This window comes from Canis aureus, chromosome 23, assembly GCF_053574225.1.
Source record: "Canis aureus isolate CA01 chromosome 23, VMU_Caureus_v.1.0, whole genome shotgun sequence".
Lineage (NCBI taxonomy): Eukaryota > Metazoa > Chordata > Mammalia > Carnivora > Canidae > Canis > Canis aureus.
In genome coordinates, this window is record NC_135633.1 from 45,239,474 (window position 1) to 45,264,845 (window position 25,372).

General features: G+C 41.2%; 1 protein-coding gene across 1 annotated transcript; it reads left to right on the plus strand.

The window, feature by feature from the left end:
• The first annotated feature begins 244 nt into the window (after positions 1-244).
• On the plus strand, positions 245-19,483 carry C23H11orf97 (chromosome 23 C11orf97 homolog). The gene is made up of 4 exons (XM_077867506.1): positions 245-515; positions 5,029-5,133; positions 14,982-15,107; positions 19,192-19,483. The coding sequence occupies exons 1-4, from the start codon at positions 260-262 to the stop codon at positions 19,194-19,196; spliced, it is 492 nt and encodes a 163-aa protein (XP_077723632.1). The 5' UTR covers positions 245-259; the 3' UTR covers positions 19,197-19,483.
• The last annotated feature ends 5,889 nt before the right edge of the window (positions 19,484-25,372 follow it).

Here is a 25,372-nt window from a genome sequence, read left to right on the forward strand (position 1 = left end):
AGTACCTGCCCGCGTCCCTCCCTGCCCCGGCGTCCTCTCCTCTTGGCGCCTGCGGCCTCGGGCAACTCCCTCAGCTGTTCTGACCCTCGGTTTCCCTGCCTGGGAACAGTAAAGCTGCTCCGGCAAAGCGGGAGGGAGAAACGAGCGTTCAGAGTCCCGCAGAGTCCTCAGTGTGGTCGGGAGGGAGGTAAGCGCACGTCCCTACCTTGGGCGCGGCGCGGGGCGCGCGGACACCTGCGGCCCGGGAGATGCCCCGGAGATGCCCCGGAGATGCCGGGGAGATGCCCTGGAGAGCGCGGGCGGAGGCCGGGCTCGCGGTCGCTATGGCAACCGGGACGCCGGGCGTTCCCAGGCAGGCCGCCCGGCGGGGAGGAGGCCTCGGCTGCGGAGCGGACCCCGCGGCATGAGGCGGGCGGAGGCCGCGGTGGTGCCCGCGGGGGCGGCGCGGGAGGCGGGCCGCGAGGGGGAGCAGCCGGGGCAGCGGGGCGGCGGCCCCCAGCAGTCCTGCGGCCAGGGTGAGCGCGGCGGGCGGGGAGGGCGCGCGGGGCCGCGGGGGCCAAGGTTGCAGGGAGGGGCCGAGGCAGGCTCGGGCCGGCTGGGCGGCGGGAAGCCTCGGCCCGCCTCGGAGGGTAGCCTCCAACCCGAGGGGCCGTGGCGCTGCCTGGAAGGTGGGTGCGGGCGCCTGGGCGTGTGCGTGTGTTTGAGAGAGACACAGGGACGCAGAAGCAGGCTCCCCGCAGGGAGCCCCACGCAGGACGGGATCCCAGGACCCCGGGATCACGGCCTGGGCCGAAGACAGGCGCCCAACCGCCGAGCCCCCCGGGCCCCCCGTTCCATGGACTTCTACTCCACAGCCCTTGTGCTCTACAGGTTTACAGTAGGTGCTAAGGAATGATGATGGGGAAAGTAATAGGCCAGAGAGGAACTGCCCGCAGTTTCCAGCCCTCCTGATTGCCTCCCTAGAGAGCAGCCTGGCGCTGAGTGGCTCCCTCTGTGCTCAGCGGACCCCAGGAGGGAGGGCGGGTGGGGCTGATGCGGCTCAGCTCCCCTGCCTCAGGGGGCCACACGGCCTGCTCCCCGGACACCTCCTTAAGGAGACGCAGAACCAGTGTCTCCTAGAGAAAGGGCCTCTTCCCTCAGCATCAGCCCCAGTAGGACTAGGATACCTCCTTCCGCTCATTGTTTTCAAGTATGCAGAGGCCTTACTTAGAGAAACTAAATCCAGGATATTGAAGTATTGGGCATTTTTAAGTACGTCCTTAATCCGACTTAAAATTCTGTCTGGGAATTTTTCCATTAAAGATGTTAAAAAAGAAAGGTTCTTTAGCCCTGTGGAGTCCTGTGGGAGTCAAAGGTGGGATTAATCGTTCACTCATCAAGTCAACAAATACTGAGTCTTTACTACCTGCCAGATATTGGGCAAGTTGCAGAGAAGTGATGAATTAAGGCAGGTGTCCACACTTTCAGGAACTCAGAAAATCACGTTTGGCACATACAGCATTCTTGCCTGGGTCTCCCAGGGAACCTCCTTTTAGGGCCTCAGCCTGAGTAGAGCCAAGCTATTCACACACACATGAAGTACCTGTTTGATTTTTTTAAAAAAATTTTTTTTCAAAAAGTCTCCAGTCGCTCTGTAGCTTCTATTCCTTAATCATAGATCTGGTCTGAAATACACATAGGTGAAATGTGGTCCTTTCCCAGTAAAACATTCTTAAATTGTATGGAGGTGGCTCTTTGAATAGCCACCAAATCTTCATAGACTTTAGGATCATCTTTAAAATACTTTGTAGAACTCTCACCAGGCTGGCTAGCCCTTTTCAACATTCTCCAGTTTATTATGTGGCTGAATTCAGTATTCTAGGCATGATCAGGTTAGGATAGTGTGGGAGGACTATAACCTCCCTCGATCTGAACATTCTACTTCTATTAAATGGACCCAGTATCAATTAGCTGTTTTGGCAGGTACATTATATTAATAACACATATAACAAATGCAGTCTGTGACACCCTTAGTTTCTCTTTCCTCTGCTGTCCAATTGAAAACATTTGATCCAGGCTTTTTCTTTTTTTTTTTTTTAAGATTTTGTTTTTATTTATTCATGAGAAACAGACAGAGAGAGAGAAAGCGAGAGCAGCAGAGGGAGAAGCAGACTCCATGCAGGAAGCCCGATTGGGGACTCAATCCCAGGTCTCCAGGATCAGGCCCCAGGCCAAAGGTGGCGCTAAACCACTGAGTCACCCGGGCTGCCCAATCCAGGCTTTTCTATCTTTTATTTATGCGGTTAATTTGTTTAATATTAAATACAAGTCATTATATTTATCCCCGCCAATACCATTCTATGAATTTTAGCACTTCCTTCCAGAAGCAAGCCTTTGCATCCTGAGTTTGCCATTCAGCAAGTTTGTGCCATCCTCACATTTGGTGAGTTTACTGGCAGTCCCTCCCTATATCCAAGTTAGCAAATTATGTGGTAGTTGCAAGAGTTCCAAGGAGAGTCTCTAGAAGTCCCTGACCTGTCAATCAGCATCTTTGGTGAGGGCATTCTGTCTCCTACAAATACACTTTATCAAATGCCTTGCTGAAATGCAGGTACATTGTGGCTACAACATCTTCCTAATCTAGCTAGTTTAGTATAACTTGGGTTTGGGGGAGTCAGGTAGGCATGGCTTTTAATTTTTATGACTATTTTGGTGTTTCCTGAGAGTTACTTTCTTAACTATATGATAGAAATAATTATACCTGCTCATAGAGTGATTTTGTGACAGAGAAATAATATATGTAAGATGCTAATTATATATGTATGGTAGCATTCAATAAATTATAACAATTATTATTATCTCTTAAAAAAAGAAAGCAGTTTAGTTTAGAGTAATATTGTCCTTAGTAGTCCTTAACACTTAGTGATCACTGCTCCTCGTCGTCTATACTCACAAGCCATCTGTTGACTCAAAATGTTGGTGAGGATTAACATCAAGCTGCTATGTTAGAGTTTGTAGAATTTCTTTCTCTCTTTCTTGCTTTCTTCCTTCCTTCCTTCCCTCCCTCCCTCCCTCCCTCCCTCTAGGAAGAGTGAGTATTTGCCTATACTAAGCTCTTTACTACTCCAATTTCTCATAGTTCCTCAAAACCTTTAGTGATTTCCTCTGTAAATTCTTGTAGCAGCAGGGCTGAAATTCATCAAGGGACTTGAATTTAGAGCAGGTGATCTCTTCTGGTCTATTCATCTATTACAGGATTTTCTTCCTTCTTAGCCATGTTTCCTAAACCCTTTTCTGCCTTAAGATCATGATTTAGCCAAAAAAAGTTTATTTTTATTTTTTAAAAAGATTTTATTTATTTATTCATGACAGAGAGAGAGAGGCAGAGACACAGGCAGAGGGAGAAGCAGGCTCCATGCAGGGAGCCTGATGTGGGACTCCATCCCGGGCCTCCAGGATTATACCCCGGGCTGAAGGTGGAGCTAAAACCGCTGAGCCACCTGGGCTGCCCACCAAAAAAAGTTTAAACCAAAGTTAAGCTTGAGTAATGCTAACCTCCATCCACATTCAAATGACTCCTAACTTTTGCAGGAAAAAATTAGATGCAGAAAGTATATCTAATTCTACCTTGTTTGTGTCTGCGGGTGTGTGAGTCTTCATGACTAGGAATGACCCATGGCCATAGCCAGAGGCAGCAGGTCTCTTATCCCATTTGGACCAGTCTGTACATGAATCAAATATATTCACTTGTGATTCTTTATTGGTTAGTCTGGAAAAGATGAGGTACCTGCCATTGTGAGTTTAAAGTCCTATCTGAAATAGCTAAAGTATTTGGTTGATTAGGTTCCCATGGTTTCTTGCCTTGAGCTTTTGAGTATTAAGACTATCACTACTCGTTCCCTGACGTTCACAAGGCTGCACTGGCATTCATCACAAGAATAGTCTACTTTAATAACAGGGAGTTCTTCTTGAACACACATTTGGTCTATTACTATGCCAGATTCTCTTCTAGGACTCTGATGAACGGAACAGACAACATCCCTGCCCTATGGTATTTACAGTCTGGTAAGGAAGAAAGGAAGACATATATTCAACTAATAGTTACACAAATGATGTCATATAAAGCAAATGAAGCCATATACAATTTGCAATAAAAGAAATGAGAGAAGAGAGGAGAGTACTATAAGAAAAAGTAACAAGGAACATTGCAAGATTGTAGAGTCAGGGAAAGTTTCCCCAAAGAACTGACATGTAAGCCTAGACTTAAATTATTATAGAAGTTACCTGGGGAAAAATATTAGGGGAAAGGCAGTTCAGGCAGAAAATTGAACGTACATAGGCTGTGATGTGGGAAATTGACAGAAGGGCCACGATGGAGCCCAGAGAGCAAGAGAGAGGGTCTGACAGGAGAGGCTAGGAAGACAGTGTCACATGGCACAGAGCTTGGAGATGGAGACCGAGCAGAAGAAATATTGTTAAGGTACTTAGAACAAATAAGCCAATCCTTCACAAAGCAGTGATGTCCTATAGGGCCAGGTTTAGAGGCCAGGAAAAAGTCATTGTCTGTAAGTGATTCACTACTGCAATTCAGGTTTATCTCTCAAAATGGTGATTAAATAACGCTGAGGTTGTTCTGTGTTATGTAGCTGGATTGTAGGCCCTGTGTGCACATCTGTCTTATTCATTGCTTGACTTCTGCCCCTAGCCAAATGCCTGGTCCAAGGTAAGTAGATCTTTAATAAGGATTTATTGAATAAATGAGTTTCCTTGAAACTAATGAAGGAAACTCTAAATATTTCTTCATAATACCTAAAAGAGGTATTTAGAATTTATCATGGAAGTTCAGGAATTATGTGAAAGTGTAAAGTCTCAAAAGAACCAAAAATTACAGTGGAAGGGATTTTTCCAAAATAGAGTCGCAGGGTGGATCATCTGCTGTTTGTACATAAGGATGTGTCTTTTTAAGAAATAGTTACTCATGTAGGTATAATGGCTAGAAAATTCAGCATAATTTGTCATAAGTAACCAATTTTATTAATATCTTTATAGGGAAGAAATTCTTGTATTCTGAGCCACATAAGAGAATTAAGGAAGTACTAGAAGAAGAACTTTATATTAAAAGAGATGAGTGCCACATTAAAAATCCACCTGCAGGTAATCTCAGTGACAAATGAAGTATATGTCTGAAATGAATATGAAATTACCTATTTGATGGTAGTGTGATTATTTTATTTATTACAAAACCGTAACTATCAAAAGAAAAATGGACCCTTGGGAAATTCTTGAGCTGATTTTATAATTATTTTGCCTGTGTCCAAATAAGCTTATATTTATAAAAAAAACAAGCCAGGTATCAGTATCTACATTGCTATCCCACATTTTTAGTGGAGTTATTTGTATTTAGTGAGAAGTAGAATTTTGTCCAGAAAAGCACAATAACTTCTTCAATCTTTATCAATATAGGGGTGAATAATAGCAGTGGTTCCCAAAGTTTAGATTTCATTAGAATTCCCTCAGAACCTGTTAAAAGCAGATAGCTGGGACCCATCCCCAGAGTAACTGGCTCGGGAGTTCTTGAGTGGGGGGTTGACAACTTGCATTTCTACCAAGTTCCCAGTTGATATTCAGGCTGATGGTCTCGGGACCCAATTTGAAAATCACTGACCCAGAAGAATCAAAGTCATTTACATAGATCAAATCATCCAAGGATTTTATTGCATATACACATAGTTTATGGGTTGGTTATATGGCCTAGGCATTGATGTTCATTTGAGGTAAGATTACTCTAGAAGCCCAGAATCCCTGAGATTTTTTTTTTTTTTAAGAGTAGGTTCCACACCCACTGTGGAGCTCAGCTTCAGGCTTGACCTCACAACCCTGAGACCAACACCCAAGCTGAAGTCAAAAGTTGGATGCTTAACCAACTGAGCCACTCAGGCACCCTCCTCACAGATGTTATTTTGCAACTACTAGATCCCCTTGTTTTCACAATTCCTTCTTAATGATTACAAGGCACACATGCTTTTCAAATCATCAGGTTTTTATTGGAAAGCTCTTGGGCACCAGCATTCCTGAAGAAAGAAAAGAACTGTAACATGTGACTCCTGCATTCCGGGAACTTGACACTTTCTCAGGAGGACTGTTGAATCCCCAGCAGCTAGGACCCAGATTCTCTAGGGATTCCTAAAAGAAGATGCTGCATGCACAGAGGTGCATTTTTTCCAACTCTATGACCTATATGCCCACACTCCATTGCAAAACCAGCCATGCAAATACGTGTTAGGCCTTCTGTATTGCCCATTCTTCCAAAAGGAGAGACTGAAAAAATGGCCAATTCTGTTCATACTGTGTCTGGAAGGAATCTATGAAGTTTATTTTGAACTCTATGAGTGGATGCAGAATGACCCACTGAATTGTTTCTCCAAACCCCACCCATATGTACTATTTCCCTAGTGGCTAAAATAATTTTTAAGTCTTATATTATTCTGTTCTGGGTTGCTTTCATTTATACACTTATGAATTTATAATTTATATACTATTATATGATGTATTATTCTTACTGGATATGTTTGATTGTGAGACAATCTAAGTGATTATAAAAATCCATTTTTCTAAGCAATCCTTTCAACTATCCTTTGTATAAAATGGAAATGCTTGGGCTGCATTTTTATAACATCCACCAGAGGTCGCACAGAGGTGCTCTTTTAGCCTAGAAAATCCTTTAAAACTCAGACTAGGTTCTGTAAGGTTAAGTTTTAAAGGGGCTTTACTTATGGAAAACAAACTACTAATTTTCTTTCTCTTTCCATTCTTAAAAAAAAAAAAAAAAAAATTCAAAGGGCCGGAAGCCCTGTGTCCTTGGCCCCAACAGGGAACTAGCACCTAGAGATCCATGCTTCCTGCTTAGTCTCAGGGTGTTGGCAGCTCTGGGCCAGCCACTAAAACCTTCCACATAGGATTTTCAGTGACATACTCCTTGAAATATGTGATGAAAGCTTGGGCTTCTCTTTATGGAGAACACAGCTTGTCACAAACACACAGAATTCTGCATAAAACGTTTAGGGACTTGTATGGCTCTGATGGCAGCTCTTCCTAAATATTAAAAGTACACTAGACCTATTGGCACCATTCCTCCACTTCTTGTTTACTCCTTCCCCCATTGTAAGTAGAGTTTTGTTTCCATGAGTCCAGGGAAACTGTTCTTTTGCAGATGGTAAATGGCGTTCCCCTTAAAGATCGAATCCAACGATCTTGAAAGTCTCATACAATCCAGAAACTCCTCAAACTCAACTGCTCTGCAGCATCTACATAATTGTTTACTCCTTCCTTTTTTTTTTTTTTTTAAAGATTTTATTTATTTATTCATGAGAGACACAGAGAGAGAGAGAGAGACACAGGCAGAGGGAGAAGCAGGCTCCCTGCAGGGAGCCTGATGTGGGACTTGATTCTGGGACACCAGGATCATGCCCTGAGCCAAAGGCAGACACTCAACCGCTGAGCCACTCAGGCGTCCCTACTCCTTCCCTTTGAAAACACTTTGTCAGCTTAGCTTCCAGATCATCATGCTCCTGGTTTTGCTGGTACTAGTGTTTGTTGTCTTTGCTAACTCTCCCTCCTTCTCACCTCTTAACTTTGGGGAGCTCAGTCACAGGCCCTCCTCTCCATCTATAGTTACTCCCTGAGTGATCACATGTAGCCCTGTTGTGCTAATGACCCCAAAATCTATTCTCTGGCCTCTGCTTTTCCCCTCAAATACCAAAAGCCTACTTACTGTCTTATCTGGATGTCTGCTAGGCCTCTTAAACTTAACATGTTCAGAACAGAACTCTTATTTTGTACCACTCTTCAACAGCTCTTCCCCATCTCAGGAAATGGCATCACCATTCATTCCGTTGCTTATGCCCAAACACCTTTAAGTCAAATTGCCAAAGTTCACATCTAGTCCCTCAGCTAATCCTGTCGAATCTATATTGGAAATACATCCTAAATCCCCCCAACTGCCACCTTGTCCAAACCCCCATCATCTCTTGCAAGCTCAGAAATGGCATCCTCTAGCAGCTTCTACTGCCAACCTGATGATCCATTCTCTGCACAGAATCCAAAGGGATCTCTTACAACATAAATCAATGTACACACCTCCATGTTCAAAATCCTCAGATGGCTCTTAATGATTCTTAGTCTAGATTTCAGTCCCATCCTATGGTCTGCTCACCTTTCTGAACTCAGCTCCTATACTTTCCTACCTCACTTTAGCCACACAAGTTTTCTTGATGTTATGGAACATGCCAAACCCATTTTCACCTCAGAACCTTTCTACTTCCCCTAGACCATCACATGTCTTTCTCCCTCTTCCTTCAAGTTTCAGCCCAACATCACCTTCTCAGAAGGAACATTTCTACCAGGTTAAAGTCGAAACTACCCACTCCCCTAATTACTTCTAATCTTTTATACCACCTTCTTCTATCTGCTTTTTTTTTATCACTACCTGAAATTATATATTTGTCTGTATACTTCTTTATTGACTATCTGTCCATGAGAACATAAGCTACATGCAGGCAGGGACTTGATTTTGCTTACTACAAATTCTCATGAAAGCCATGTGATATAGGTATTATGATCCCCATTTTATGGATGAGTAAACTGAAATTTTAAGAGGTTTCTACTGTCCAAGGTTATGCAGTAAGTAAGTGGCAGAACCGGATTCCAAACTCAGGTCTGACCCCAAATCCCATTGGCATTCTACACACTATAGTATTTCCAGTCATGTGTTATAACGAAGTCCTTTAAGTCCTGTTCTGGCTGGCTTGAGATTTCTGTACCACTTGACATAATTGATGGTTCTTTCCTTAAACTTTGTTTTTCTCTCAAATTCCTTGACATTAAAATGTCCTTCTTCTCTTCTCTGGATATTTCTTCTCATCCACATTTGAGAACTTCTTTTCACTCACACTCATCCCCAAATATTGATGTTTACCAGGGTATTACCCACAGTCTTCTAATCTTGTTCTATTGGCTCTCCCTGGATCATATCAGCTATTCACATGGTTTCTGCCACTACCTCATTGTGATGTGTCTGTGTCTGAAGCCTGTGTGTCCAGGCTACGTATCTCATACTGGCTGTCCCACAAGTACTCAAGATCAACATGTCCAAAACGAAACTCGTACTTTTCTTCAACTTATTCCTTTCTGTATATCACCCTCCAAATGCATGACATGGCATAGTATCCAAACCCAAGACCACAGAGCCATCTTCCATACCCACTCCAGATCACCATGTCTTGCATTTAATTAGGTTGTCAGGGGTATCTTAGTTTGGCTCAGGATCCCAAACTATTGTCCCCCATGTCAGGTTCATTTTGCAGACATATTTATTTGTTCTGCACTGTATATTTTAAATATACAAATCAGTTGTCAACATTTAAAAAAATTAGGACTTTTTACATATGAATCTAGATTTCTAGAATATCTTGGGTGAAGGAGGAAGAGAAAGCAAGATGTGACAACCAAGTTGACATTCACACATGGCAGCAGTGACTGGAGTTGGCTTATGCTGCCCTGGCTGGCCTTCTCACTCTGTTACTCATTACACACAAGTTCCCCAGCCAGGTGGAGCAGATCATAAACTATTTATGTTCACACGTCCACTGCAGACTTCGTCCTCTCATGGTGGAAATAGGAAAAAATGTGTTTCTCTGGTATCCGTGTTTCCAACAAGAGTGGAAAAAACTAAAAGAGTAGGAGAGCCAATTATTTCTTACCCCTGACCTGCTTTACTTCCTTATATTACCTGCCTGGCGTCTCTCTCAGACAGAAAGAGAGTGAGTGTATATATATACACCAAGGCCAAGGTATATGCATGCATCCACGCATATTTTGTAGCAATGTATGAATTAACTGGATTTGTTTGAATTTTTAAATGATCAAGTCCATATTCTCTCACAGCAATCTGATTGATGAAAGTGAGATTTCAGTAAATGTCCAGACTGGACTTTCCCCCAACCATTGATAAAGCACCGAAACACTGGACCCCATAGCCAAGTATGGGTGAACTTGCCAGAGAGCTGACACCATCTATTAAGAGGGGGATTTGTATGAAATTAAGCAACTTAAATTAAAGCACATTTTCTTTGTGACTGAACTAATGATGACAATCATGGAAGAGCCCAGAAGCAGTGGACTTCAGTTCTTCCTATGCTTTTCCTGTTTCCTCTGGTTGAATGAAAGTGGCATAAGATCAAAGTTTTCTTTTCCTTGGGTTTCTTGAAATAAGTAAAAAGTCTAAGATTCATTAATTAGATTTTCTGGATGTTTAACAGAGCAAACATTACATTTCTTCTGGGATATTTTTGTTTGGGTGGCAATAGGGGGACTCAGGAAAAAGAGTTGTTGGTCTTCTGGGACCTTCAGCTAAATGAGCTATCCTACCTGTTCTGGTGGCTGTGTTGTGACAGTGGTTAATTAGAACTATGAAGACACTGACATGGCCAAGATGTTCCAGGTGGTTGGTGCCCAATGCTTGGATTTAGAAAATGGCATCAGTGACCACAGGAAAAATGGGCTGTGAGTCCCTAAGCCCATTCTTCTGGATTTGGATTCCTTCCCAGCTCCTAATACAGAGATAGGTGGGCTCCGTGAGACACTGGAGGCGGGCTGAGGGGTAGGGGTGAGTGGAGGGTGTCTATATACATCTACAGTGATGGTGGTAATAATAATAAGTATTATTATTAATTTTTTTCAGTTTTTACAGATTATCTCTCCCAATCCTTGCAATGACCCTGCACTCTTATTCTTCTTATTTTGCAGATCTGGAAGCTAAGGCTCAGGGAGGTATAGTGATTCCCCTTTGTCACACAGAGCAATAGGCTTCTCAGAAGCTGGTGTCTTTGCTTTTAGCTTATACTGTGTCTTTGAAAACATAAGCTTATGTTTTCTGACAGGGAAAAAAGATTTGAAGTTTTATTGGTAGCAAATAGTATTCTCTTCAGTAGAAGAAAGGTTGTCACAATCTTTTCCAGGTTCTGCCTCATTTTAGGTTCAAACTGGAGGTAGAACGGGCTTCAGAGGATGACACATTCCCATCAGATAAGAACAGGGTCTGGGATCTACTCAGAAAGGCTCTCATCATCCTGATGAACAAATGCCTTTTCTGACCAAATCTTCTGTCAGATGAGAATGGGATTTGGGGCAATTTATGGAATTTTTTAGATAAGTAAGAATTTAGCTACCATCATCATTCACATATTCTTAGTGATTCCCTAAAGATTTTCCCCTCCTTATAATTTTTTTAAAAAGAGAGATAAGCTTGTGAGACATGCATTATCAGACTATTGCTTTCTTTTCTTTTTCTTTCTTTTTTTTTAAGGATTTTATTACTTATTTGACAGAGAGAGAGAGAGAGAGAGCACCAGCAGGGGAAGCGGCAGACAGAGAGAGAAACAGACAGGGAGCCTGATGTAGGACTCGATCCCAGGACCCTGGGATCATGTCCTGAGCCAAAGGCAGATACTTAATGGACTGAGCCACCCAGGTGCCCCAGACTATTGCTTTCATTTTACCATTTATCTTGAAATTATTTCTACATTTCTAAGAACTTCTGTAGATGACTCTGTGGAAATAAATTAATGTTCTTTTTTTAAGATTTTTATTTTTTTTTATTCACGAGAGACACACAGAGAGAGGCTGAGACACAGGCAGAGGGAGAGGCAGGCTCCCTGTGGGGAGCCTGATGAGGGACTCAATCCCAGGACCCCGGGATCATGACCTGAGCCAAAGGCTCAACCACTGAGTCACCCAGGTGCCCCTAAATTCATGTTCTAATTTAATGTTTTCAAATTGCAAGGGCTTTTATACTTTTCTAGCTTAAACCTGCAGAGATTCTAGTAATCATGAAAAATTTGATTAGTAAAATTTATTAGTTTTCTCTCATACAACATTTTCTTTTTCAATGAATTTCAAAAGTGTCCTGCCAAATCCATTACATTGTGTCTCTATGTCCTGAATGCATAAAAACTTAATTTTGAATCTGGTTTATTTATTACATTTAGTACCAATTTAGAAAACATCACTCAGCACGTATGGGTAGGTTTGCTATTCATTAATCCATTCAACAAAAATATTTGGTGTACCTACAATAAAAAAGGAATTTAGTAGACACCAAAGGCATGTCAAGAAAATTACAGAGCCTAGAAGTCACCAAAGATAAATTTAAATTACTTACATTTTTCTTCCTGTGGTCAAATCTCTGGCCATGTTTACACAAAGGAAGCATGGATGATATAGCTCCAAACTAGGTTTTCAAACTCTGAGGTTCATTTCTCATAGCCAGAGACAGCTGAAGGGAACAAAAATATTTTTGAAGGGTGAGCTTACCTTCCCTGAAAGACCAGGCCAGGTCCCCCTGGCTAAAATTTCTAGCATAAAGTCATGGTTTTGTAACTTTAACATTCAGGATAAAGACACACCTAGAAAGGCTGCTGAGTAGAAGGGGTTGGAGGCCGAGAAGCAAAGAGAGAAGACTCTCCAGAAGATTCTGAGCTTCCAGAGGGGATTTGATCCCTCTTGTGCCTGCTGCCCTTTCCTTTCCAGGCTATGTGCCAACACTGTGGTTTCCCTGGCTCTCTCCCCTCCTTGTCTTTCTTCCTCCTCCTGGAATGCACATGCCCAGAGCCGAGGGAGTTGGCTTTCTCTTTGAAGAAGGTGCTTCAGAGGCCATTTGTGCTTCTTTCCAGACCTCTTTTTCTCCAGTTGAACATATCACCTTCTGTAACTTCATCACCCAAACATCCTATCAAATCAAAGTAATGCTGGTTTCTTCAGCTGCCTCTATCCTTGAGTACAGTAAATACGCATACATACCTATGTTTTGCTTTGATTTTTTTCACATGTTTCTGAGCATCTGCATTTACATTTGAGGTATTTTCCCTATTAAGTTGTAAACTTCTATGATGCATTTGAAAGAGCACAGCTTGATTAGATCAGTGTGATTTTTTCCTTTCTGATTGGATTTGGTTTTTCTACAGAGTTCTGCCTCCTGATTTCAAACTATTTTCCATTTGCCAGAACTTCTCTCAATTTGGAACAAATCCAAACCTGTTTCCTCGGTCTCTTACTTGGTGTTGTACACCAAGAGGCATGCAATAAATACCTGTGGACTCCTAAGTCTGAGCGGCTATTATCCAGAGGTTGGAGAGCAGCTGTTTCTGTCTCTAGAGAGGATAGAAGAAGAGGAAACTGGCTGGAATGGTGGGGAAAGATTTAGGTTGGATACAAGGAACAGCTTAAACTTTGTCTGCTCTTGGGCATCCTGGGATTTGGGGCAATTTGGGGCAACAGAGATAGGTGGGCTCCGGTTAAGCGTCTGCCTTCAGCCCAGGGCCTGATCCTGGAGACCCGGGATCGAGTCCCACGTCGGGCTCCCTGCATGGAGCCTGCTTCTCCCTCTGCCTGTGTCTCTGCCTCTCTCTCTATGTCTCTCATGAATAAATAAATTCTTAAAAAAAAAAAAAAAAAAAAAAGCTTTGTCAGGTCTTGACAGGAGATTGTGGAGTCTTCCTTGAAGATAGGTTGTTGGGGAGTGGGGAATTAACCCCGCCAGATAGCTTCAGCTACTCCATTCAGGAGTGGGGAGGGAGAGGCAAGTGTTGCCATTCCACCGGTGAGTCAGACCATTGACTATGCCTCCAGAAATGGAATCAGAGTCCATTCCTCGGACAGGAAACCACTGTCCCTGTAAAAATAATAGCTACCATTTACTGTGTGCAAAACACTTCATATCCATTTCATCCAAATCCTATGATAATTCTTTGAGCTAGATATTATCCCCATTTCAAAGCTGAGGAAACAGAGACACAGTGGGTTAAATAACTTGCCCAAAGCCATACAGCTGGCAAGTGGTGAAGCAAAGACTGAACCCCAGATCCCTTTGAACCCAAACACTGCACCCCTCTCACTACATGGTACAGAATCCTTTAGGGAAATATCCGATGTTAGCATGGTAACCAGTAGGCAGTCTCAGATCAGTGGAGAATATTTGGCATTATAATTTGCAGCTTCAGAAATGCTAAAAACGATGTATGGCACTAACCTGAATAATCTTACTTGACTTGGGTCACATTTTCTTTTTTTAAAAAATATTTTTATTCATGAGAGGCACAGAGAGAGAGGCAGAGACACAGAGGGGGAAGCAGGCTCCCTGCAGAGAGCCCGATGGGGAACCCTATCCCAGGACCCCAGGATCTCACTCTGAGCAAAAGGCAGATGCTCAACTTCTGAGCCACCCAGATGCCCCCACAATTTTCTACATAATAGCTTTTCACCAAAAGCTTGTCAGCTGACTCCCAAGAGCTAAGTAAGTACTATTAGGATATGGAGGACAATCCGTACAAATCAAATATCTAAAACAATACTCACTGAATGGTATCAGAATTTAAGACTATAGTTTGCTTTGTATCCATGTGTAGACATCGCCTTCCGAGTATTTATCTATGTTGTTTTCTAGTGAGCTTGTTGTTTCATTCAAGGAGTGATTAAATAGCATCTAGTTCAATCCAGTTCAGTCTTTTAGAAGATTGTTGAATGTATTTGATGAATTAATTTGGCAACTTTTGGTTATATTGTCTTTGGAAATATTTGTACTTCTAAGGAATTAAATCAGAATCAAATAGGGTTAACTGCATGAAGTGTCCATACTAACTAATTTATTTCTGATCCTTTTGTGCTTTGTTACATATGTTTGTTTCTATGTTGACTTTTCAATCTAGAATATAGATTGAAAAAAATCTAGACCTCATAGCACTGTAAGAGGTTTAACTGCCTATGGAATAACTGAATGAATGGAATTGAACAAATGGCAAAGACCCTGGGTGGTTTGATTAATCAAACAAAATAAGCCTCCACCCAAATGACTGAAAAGAATAATCACCCAGTAAATACTTTCTAAAACATTTGGTGCTAAATAGGAATTAAGCTAATAATTGTTATCTTGCTTCTAAAAATATTGACAGTGGCCCTGGAAAGGATTTGGAGCATTAAAAGGAATCTCCCTGTGGGCAACTTGAAGCCAGGACTGCCGAGCAGAAACAGTTTGCTGCCGCAAACCACGTACTATTCGAGGCATGGAGGGCTAAGAAGTAAGATCCTGATACTCTTGATTTCTGCTGAAAGCCTTGAGTGTGCCGATTAGTTCCCAGACCAGGGGTACATGCTTTATTTCAAGTGCTTGGTCAAGATGCAATCTTCTTTTGATTTGCTTCTCTGGACTTACTTTTAGCTTTAGCCACATTACCTCCTTAGGGAACTCAAACAGTTAACAGTTCAGCAAAGTAAATTACCCCAAGGATACAATAGAAGTTTATGCTCTTTGAGTTACACTCTGGACTCTACTTTTTATGCAAGGAAGCCTTTCTGGCACACAGCCAGCCTGGGTGGGGAGAGAGCTTGCATCGTCCCTTCCCCCCCTTCCCCCCCAGATCTTTGCTTACCAATGGAAACGAGGAAAGGAAGATGAGGGAAGTAAGGAAGAATCAGGCAACTACTTTGCCTGGCTCCCTTAGTTTCTCCCTATTTGAGGTAAAAGGCCACCCACCTGGGCCCAATGCACTGTTCCTCACAGACTTGAAGATGGGAACAAAATATTATTCATTCCTCACTGTCATAACTAGTGTCTGCCAGGAAATTGGTGGCAGGATGTGGAGAAAGTGGGGGTCTTGGCATGGAAGCATAAGCAGTGTCCAGATGCTCTAGGGACCTGACATACGAATCCTTGAAGTAGCTCTACAAGTGGGAGGTTACCCTAGGATGAAAAGCGAGAAGTGGGTAAATATCAAGTGTGGGTAATTTTACCCAAGAAGTGATACATAATAGCAAATGCTTTATTGTACTTATTATTCCAGATTCTTCATGCATAATAATCCCTTTAATCATAACAACAATCACATGAAACAGATACTATTCATTTTATTCTTTTTAATATTTATTTACTTGTTTGTTTATTTATTTATTTATTTTTTATTCATTCATTCATTCATTCATTCATTCATTCATGAGAGACACACAGAGGCAGAGACATAAAAAGAGGGAGAAGCAGGCTTCTCACAGGGAGCCCTATGTGGGACTTGATACCCCAACCGAGGATCACGCCCAGAGCCTAAGGCAGACACTCAACCACTGAGCTACCCAGGCATCCCTATATAGTTTATTTATAGATCAGGAAACTGAGGTACAGAAAGGCTGAACAATTTACCCAGATGCATGTTCTGAGATTGGGACCCAGACAGCCAGTCTCCAGTGGCTTTTAACTACTAGATATTATTGCCTCTATGAGCCAAACTGTGCCCGACAGCCGGGGGTGTCTGTTAAGCCTAGAATGAGGTGAGGGCTCCGAAAAAGTGGCACAAAGAAGGGTCTCCTGGCAGGCAGCCTCTAGGATATGAATTCAGTAGGGAGAAAATATAATCACTAAGAGGCTGAGACACAAAGTCAAAGAAAGAAAAAACAAAACAAAATAAGAACTTATTACTAAAGGGGATTCATGTAGCAAAGAGGAACCAGTATGGAGATTTGGATTCAATAATAAAGTAGTAGCGGCCACCTCTTACCATGTGCCATGCACAACGTAAGTGTTCTATATAGCTCTGTAATCCACATGATCACATAAAATGAGAGTTTTAATCTCCATTTTCCCAGTGAGGAAACTGAGGCATAGAGACACTACATTACTCAAGATCCTGTGCCTAGGAGGCAGTAAGGCCAGAACTACAAACCTGTGTCTGTCTGACTTCTGAGACGATGATTTAACCCCTGGGTCATCATGGCAGAGAATCCAGTCCCTGGACAAAAAGGGTGGAACCAGTGTTTGTGGTCACTTACCTGGCACAGGGTTGAGGGATGAGGGTTTAGAACGAACTTGGGAGATGACTACACTCAAAATCCACAAAGATAGCAGTGTCCTGAAGTAATGGTTGATTCAACTCAAGTCTGGGCTTCTTGCCCATTGGGGACTGTTTATTTCAACTTTCCACCCAATTTTTCAGGTTCTATTTATAGTGGGTAAATGTATCGTTGCAAGAAAACTCACAAAGCAATTCATTTTAAAAATGAATTATTTTTAAATGTCGTATTATAAGACTGGTTTGAAGAACAAATTACTTTTCATTTGAATACATAAAAGTCCAGTAGATGACCGAATTCTTCAGGTGGGGACATATAATCTAAAAAACTTTGACCATAATTGCATTATTTTCATCCATACAATTTAGGAGAGGCTTGTTCATTGCTCTCACTCATTTTCACTCATCCACACTAGCAGCCTCTAGGCCTCTATCTACAGCCTCATGTCAAGCACCTTCAGTGATCATGTTATAAACATTTTTTTTTTTTTTTGAGAGAGAGAGACAGAGAATGTACACCCAGCACAGAGCCAATGCAGGGCTCAATCTCACTACCCTGAGATCATGACCTGAGCTGAAATCAAGGTTTGGATGCTCAACTGTCTGAACCATCCAGGTGCTCCAACAGTAATTATGTTACAATATATAACTGCTCTAGTTACATATCTTAGCTTCATTTCTCTTAAGTTATCAGCTGCATTTTGCCATATGCACTCCAACTATCTGCTCTACAAATCACAACTGATCAGTCTATGTGAATCAGATTGATAATGAAGAATTAAACTTTTCTCATTATCAATAAAAAAGGTAGATGCAAGGCACAGATACATTATAGATGAGCAAGGTCCACAGATAATTTTTAAAAATCTATCAAGAGTAATTCATGCACTATCAGAAAATCCATGGAAGCATGAACCATGTCTTTTTCGCTAACCACCATACACTTAGCATGGTACTCAATCACTTTTTGTCCAGAAAGTATATGTTGGCTGCCTACTACATGTTCAGAATCATCTTGCTGCTAATGCACATAAGTCTCTCCCTCCACAAGAGTATACAGTTTTCCCTACTTGAATCTGCTAAATAGAATGCAAACAATAGTGGAAAAAAGCAATGGAACCTATTGATTTTAGTGTGTCAATCATGAAAAGTTGCATATATTTCATATACATCTTAGAACTGATGCTTTCAAAGACAGATTTTCCATGGATTAGAATATTTCCAGGAACTTCTCCCATAAAGTATACTTCCTTTAGATGACTCAGCCAGTCTCAGGGTCATCTTTTTCTTATTCACTTGTGCATTTTTTTTTCTCTTTCTCATGAACAACACAGTCATTGTAGTTGTGACTCTTCCAACATTTAATACACATTATTTAAAGTTTAAATTTAGAATCATGATCATCCAATTTTAGTTCTAAAACATGTTTCTCTTAGAAACTGTGAAGCATCCACAATCTTCATCATACTAACAAGTTTTATTCCTTTTATCATTTCCTTCTTGTTCTGTGGCATATAACAACAACAACTGAAGTTGTCTAGCCCAGTACTTCCCAAGCTTTAATGTGTCTACAAATGACATGGGTATCTTACTAAAATTTGGATTCTGATATAGTAGGTCTGGTGTGGGGTCTGGAATTCTGTGTTTCTTTTTCTTTCTTTTTTTTTTTTTTAACTTTGTTTACTTGAGAAAGAGCATGTGCATGCATGCATGCTTACACAAGTGAGGGAAGGGCAGAGGGCAGAAGGAGAGAGAATCTCAAGAAGGCTCCCCGCTGAGTATAGAACTCCACACAGGGCTTGCTCTCACAAACCATGAGATCATGACCTGAGCTGAAATCAAGAGTTGGATGCTCAACTGAGCCACCCAGACACCCCTGGTATTCTACTTTTCTAACTAGCTCCCAGGTGATGCCAACGCTACTGGTCAGGACACTACTCTGAGCAACAAGGGTCTGGAAGACTGAGCAGCCAGTCCGGAGTTACCTGGATCACCTGGTTTGGCTTTTATATTTTGCTCTACCAAATGAAGTACTGTTGGGAACATTAAATCAGATTTAGATTAAAATGGGGTTGGGATTAAAGAGCACTTCCCCTGGGGCACCAGGATGGCTCAGTGGTTGAGCATCTGCCTTTGGCTCAGATCCTGATCCCAGGGTCCTGGTATCGAGTCCCGCATTGGATTCCCCACAGGGAGCCTGCTTCTCCTACTGCCTGTGTCTCTGCCTCTCTCTCTGTGTCTCTTATGAATAAATAAATAAAATCTTAAAAAAAAATTAAGAGCATTTCCCTAAAGTAAATACTTACTTATTCACTATTTTCTTTAGGATAAGATGAATACATTTTTCCATTGAGAAGAAACCTCATTCTCCTGATGTCTGCAAATCAGAGAACCCAAGCTTGTTTCACAGTTTAAGATGTGTTAAAAAATGTATATTCTTATTATTGGTATTAATTCTTATGTATAAATTAATCCAGGGAAATAAAAGACTTGGTAAAGTTTGCTAAGCACCTGGAAACAATGAAGAAGAATATTATATGTATTTTTAGCACATTTGGAGTACATTGGGTTTCTAATTCAGCATATTTTATTAAATATGTGAAACATGATAAAACAAAGGCATGTGTATTGAGTCTTTACTTCAAGGTAAGCGTTATAAACCTTAATCCTTCACTATAGTATAGTTATGTTCATCCATTGGAAAAACAAAAAACAAAAAACAATAACAAACAGATGCCTGGCTGGCTCCGTTGGTAGAGCATGCAACGCTTGATCTCAGGGCTAGGAGTTCAAGTCCCATGTTGGGCGTGGAGCCTACTTAATTACTACAACAACAACAACAACAATTTATTTACAAGTTTATTTATTGACAGTGTTCTTACAAATAAATAAATTACTAAATGAATGATGTAAATAAATGAAATGTTCCTAACTCAGAGACAACCATTTTAATGATAGTTTTGGTAGTGTTCAACTTTCCCGAGAATTTGTCCAGTAAATAGAAAGTAGCCAGGAAATTTATGGAGATCTAAAAGAGGATTTTTACTAATACTACTGAGTTAAACAGAGGTTAAGAGGAAGGGGAAAAAATTCTCCCCCATCCTTTGTCAAAAGTAATATTTATGTAGTATAGAAAAGCTGGGAAACAGAAATGTAAAGGAAAAAATATCTAGAATTTGAGTCCCCGAAACAACCATTGATAACATGTTGATACGTTTTTATTCTTTTTTCCTTGCATATGTTTTATTTTACATGTTTGAGATCACTCTGTACAGTATATACATTTATTATCCCTTCTAACATAACATCATATAATTTCCCATCAGTAAAATATAACTTTTTTTTTTGGTTGAAGTAAAGTTGATACACCAGTTTCAGGTTACATACATTAGTTTCAGGTGTACAATATGAGTGATTGCACAACTCTATACATTACGCTAAGCTCACCACAAATGTAGCTACCATCTGTCACCATGCAACAGTGTTACAATACCATTGGCTATATTTTCTATGCTGTACCTTTCACCCTGTGACTTAGTTATTCCATCACTAGAAACCTGTACCTCTCATTCCTCTTCTTCCATTTGCCCATCCTCCCCACTGGCAACCACTAATTTCTTCCTTGTGTTTACACGCTTATTTTTGCTTTGTTTTTTAGATTCTACATATAAGTGAAATCATACAGTATTTGTCTTTCTCTATTTTACTTAGTATAATGTCCTTTATGTCCATCCGTTTTGTCACAATGACAAGATCTCATTCTTTTTTATGACTAGTATTTCATTGTGTACATATACCACATCTTCTTCTTCCGTTCATCTGCCAACGGACACTTAAGTTGCTTTCCTATCTTGGTTATTGTAAATAATGCTGCAATAAACAAGGGGTGTTTCTGGACTCTGAAGAGTTCCATGATACTGATGAGACACCTCTTAATGGATGCTCAGATCTTGCCCTACCATCAATTGCTGGAGGTGCTGCTAAGAGGTCAAAGGGAATGAACGCCTCTTAAAGGATTTTACAGCTCATTGCCAAGTTCCTGACCTTTCAGACCATCAAACCCACTTGCTGCTGGAGGTTGTGAGTGTCCTCTCTGAACCTGGGTACCATGTCTTCTCAAAGCTTTGCCGTGATGCCCCAAATACCAAAAATTGGAATAAAGACAGGATCCAGCCCTGCGGGTGACCTTATTCACTCCACCTGACAAAAAACAAAACAAAACCAAACAAAACCCAGTGGGTTGTTTTTTTTTGTTTTGTTTTTTTGTTTTTTTTTTTGTGGTCAGCAACAGGGTGCGTTTAATAGAGTCTTCAGGCCGACCTCCCCCCACTTCCTGCCCGCCCCCCTCCCCACCGGGCTCATCTGAGGTTTCATTCCACAGATCAGCAGCAGATGAGATACTTTACATGAGACACAGCACGGCTGATGTTGAAGACGAAGGGGCCCTACTCTTACTTTAACAGTGTAAGGCTTTGGACTTCCCCAGCCACATGCAATAAAGCAAGTTTTATATACGCTCCCCATAAATCTTTTTCTAACATTTTCTTATATAAATTTAAATATTTTACAAAAAAAGGCTTTTCCTCCAAACATAGAAATTTGAGTGAAACATATATTCCCTACCTGTGAACTTGTTTCTTCACTAAAATATAAAGGCTATCTGATATTAAGGGTAAGTGTCTTTTGACTGCTGGAGATGACTGAAGTCTGAATTGCACCGTGGAGAAGGCACTTATGTTTCCCGAGGTCTCCAGTCCCGTTATCGCATTGGGCACTCACAGAGTTGCTGTCCTCCAGAACCTGTACCAAGGCCTCCGAGTGCCCAGTCACTGAGGCAGCTGGGGAAAAATGGTGAGTAAACTTGATTCTAAAATTATGGCATAAAAAATAAAAACAGCACGGACCAGTTCTCAGTCTAGAATCTAGGGTCTAGTGGACCATCCCCTGCCCGGATCCTCTCTCTCCACAGACTTTGGCAGCTGGCAGATGGTAACAGGCTGTGGCAGTATTCAGGAACGGGCTGTCCTGCACACAGACTCCTCTCTCCCTTTCAGCTTCCCGGATGAGCTCCCTAACAGTTGTCTGCTTGCAGCCCTAAGTGAGCGCGAGACACGGCTGCAGGAAGGACGCTCAACTTTCTTGGCCGCGTACAGCGGCACAGTGGGGCTTCGAGCAGCAGCCCCCAGTCCCTCTGGTGCCATTGGAGGCCTGCTGGAGCAGTTTGTCCGTCGTGTTGGACTCCAGGGCACCAGCAGCAGCACCTTATGAAGTACCCAGCCCACAATTTCCTGCTCCTCTCACCTGAGCCCTGAGCGGAATCAAAGCCATGCCTGGACAAGGGGTGCTTCAAGATAGGAGGGAAATCTTCTCACTCCTCCTTCTCCATCATGCACATGGCAGCCCCAAAGCTGAGCAGGGCTAAGGACAGGGTTCTCCAACCCCCAGCTTCCTGACTGGTGACCACCACCCCTCTTGTCATTGCCTTTCACCCACCCTAGTCTTTGTTGGGATTCCCACCAATTCTCAGAACTGTGTGGGGTTTCCCTGGGGCCTTGTGGGGGCTGAGACCTCATGAAAGACTCCCCTCTTCCCATTCTTGTTTCCTGGAGAGGAGGGATCACCTGCACTGAGAATGAGACAGTTTGACACAGATCACAAAATAAAAATCTTTTTGAACAACTAAAAAAAAAAAGGGGGGGTAATCTTTTCAAATTAGTGTTTTCTAAAATAGAATTTTACATAATTATATTTTAAAATATGTACTAAATTTTTGCATTTATCACTCTACTCTTTGGACATTTGAGTTTTTCCAGTCTTTCATTTTATACATAACTGTCATAATACTTATTCTTGCCCCCTTAAAAAATTATTTTTTCCAGTATTCTTTTGTTTTCCTTCCTTTTCTAGGCTAAACTCCTTTTAAAACTTTTTTCAGATCAAAGTTCATTTCTCAGTTTTAATGTAATAAATCAAGTGAAGTCAACAAAGATTTGTTGACTGGGTATGTCCTTTCCCCTACTTAAAAATATTTACACTGTGAAATAGTCAATAATCTCTTAAGTCAAGATCCAAACTTTTCCAGATTTAATATAAAAATTTCCATTCAGCAAATGCACACTAGATATTCTACACATAAACCAATTCCAGCCACCAACGTGTTTACGGAACTCTCTCATCACTGGCTAGTTCAAAAATGGTGTTATGGGCCAGTGGCTAAAACTGGACAGATTACATTTTAAATTAGTCAAGAAATATAATACTCTAAACCACCTGGAGTCAGGGAAAGCATTCACTTTTCTTATAAATCTAACATCTCAACCTTCTAAAAATTCTTGCCATCATCATTTTTGCATGTTTGCTAAGATGCCACACAAAAAGTGTAGTGGGTGGGGAGTATAACTGTTATTCATCTGTTAGAAACGATGTCCTGTTTGCACTTGAACTTCCAGTGTGGTTTTCAAGCTCGTACACAGGGATTTCCTTCCTCACTTCTACTCTCCTGCTGTCCAATAAACAAACTCCCCCTTGTTTCTTCTAAACCCTGAGACCTGGGCTGGTGCTCTGCTTGAGCCTCCCACTTCCTGATCAGCTGCTAACACCACCAAGGACTAATCATATGATTAGTATGATTATGAGAATCATACGATTCTGCCCTTATTTTACTAGGGGGTCCTGGTTCCTTTTGTGGTTAAATTCTCTTCCTCATTGCCCCCATTGTGCATCTTCCCAAATGGATTCCTGTACAGAGTTTTTCATGCCAGCATTATGTATAAGAGTGAATAAGTGAAACCATCTAAATGCCAAATACAGGAGATGATTTAAAAAATATTATATGAGGAGTTCCTGGATGGCTCAGTCAGTTAAATGTCTGCCTTCAGCTCAGATCATGGTCTGTGGGTCCTGGGATCAAGCCCCAGGGGTCAGGCTCCCTGTTCAGTGAGGAGTTCCTCTGCTTGCTCTCTCTCAAATAAATAAATAAAATATTTTTAAAAAATAAAAAATTATTACATGATACAGCTGTTTTTTTAATTCAATAAGCATCTTTCTAAATAAAAACTTTTTGAAAACCAAAATTACAAGGACTTTTTTTATATTTTTAAAGATTTTATTTATTCATGAAACAGAGAGAGAGAGACAGAGGCAGAGACATAGGCAGAGGGAGCCCGATGTAGGACTCGATCCCAGGACCCTGGGATCACACCCTGAGCCAAAGGCAGATGCTCAACCACCGAGCCACCCAGGCTTCCCTACAAGGACACTTTTTTAAAGTGATAGAAATGTATAACCATCTTAAATCAATAGCCATTTTAATACTTTTTAAAAGATTTTATTTTTAAGTGATCTCTACATCCAGTGTGGGGCTTAAAGTCACAACCCTGAGATCAAGAGTTGCATGTTCCACCAACTGAGCCAACCAGGCATCCCCATTTTAATACGTGATGAAATATAAATATACTAAGGTCTAATGTCAGAAATTAAAAAAATACGTTTGCAGCTTGCTCACTTTTAGTTTTCATTTTTTATGCTTCTGGCCCAGAAAGTCCTTTGAATTTTCTAAGTTCAGGCTAAAGAAGTTGCTGTAGGATGATTTGATATCATAGGGCTTGCACCCTACTTCCTAATCTGGCCAAGTAGTCATGGCAAAGTATCTGTGAGTCACACAGCTGATAAGATTAGAAGTAGAAAATAAAAAAGCCAAAATGATTGGAAAAACTATTAGTTGCATGAGATGGGACATTTTTTTGAAAGAACTTTTAGTGTTACTTTTAAAGAAGTTTGTCTCCTGGTTTCTCTTATTAACACATTTGTTTTACAAAAATATTTATAGAGATAAAAATCATACAATAGGAAGATTTGTTTTTTTTTTTTTAATAACAATTTTAAAGTATTTTGTAGCCTTCTGTTTGGGGGAGGTTAAGGGTCATCAGGCAGATGACCTCACTAGTGCCTATCGATTGATCAGGTAATTCCAGATTCACTGGTTGATTATTCCAGATATGACTGGTCATATTACTGGGAGGGGCAGAAACTGCAATTAAGTTAGAAGTGAAGTCTTGGTTTGCTATCTGGGACTCAAGAAACAAGTGACTCCACGTTGGGGGTGTTGTTTTTTTGTTTGTTTTTTTAAAAAAAACACCACCACACGAGTACGATGAAGACCTCGTGTGCCACTTCCTCTGACACAACATGAAGCACACAACTTTCTATGAATATCCTTATCAAAAGAGTTGAATGCATTCAAGCCACAGGCAACTTATCTTTAAAGGAAGTAGAGATAAGGGACAAGTTAATTGACACCACTGGGAGGCAGAAGACAAGTCCAGAATGTGCAACGTGGTACAGAATGGTTGGCCCAGTTTCTGTACAAGTCAATTAAATAAGTTTAAATGTTGTGGGGGAGTATTGAGATAAAAGAAGAGATTTATGTTCAGACCTTCTTTACATAACTGATTCAAACAACCCCTGTTTAAAAAGATAATTTTGAGACAATTGAAAAGATTTGATTT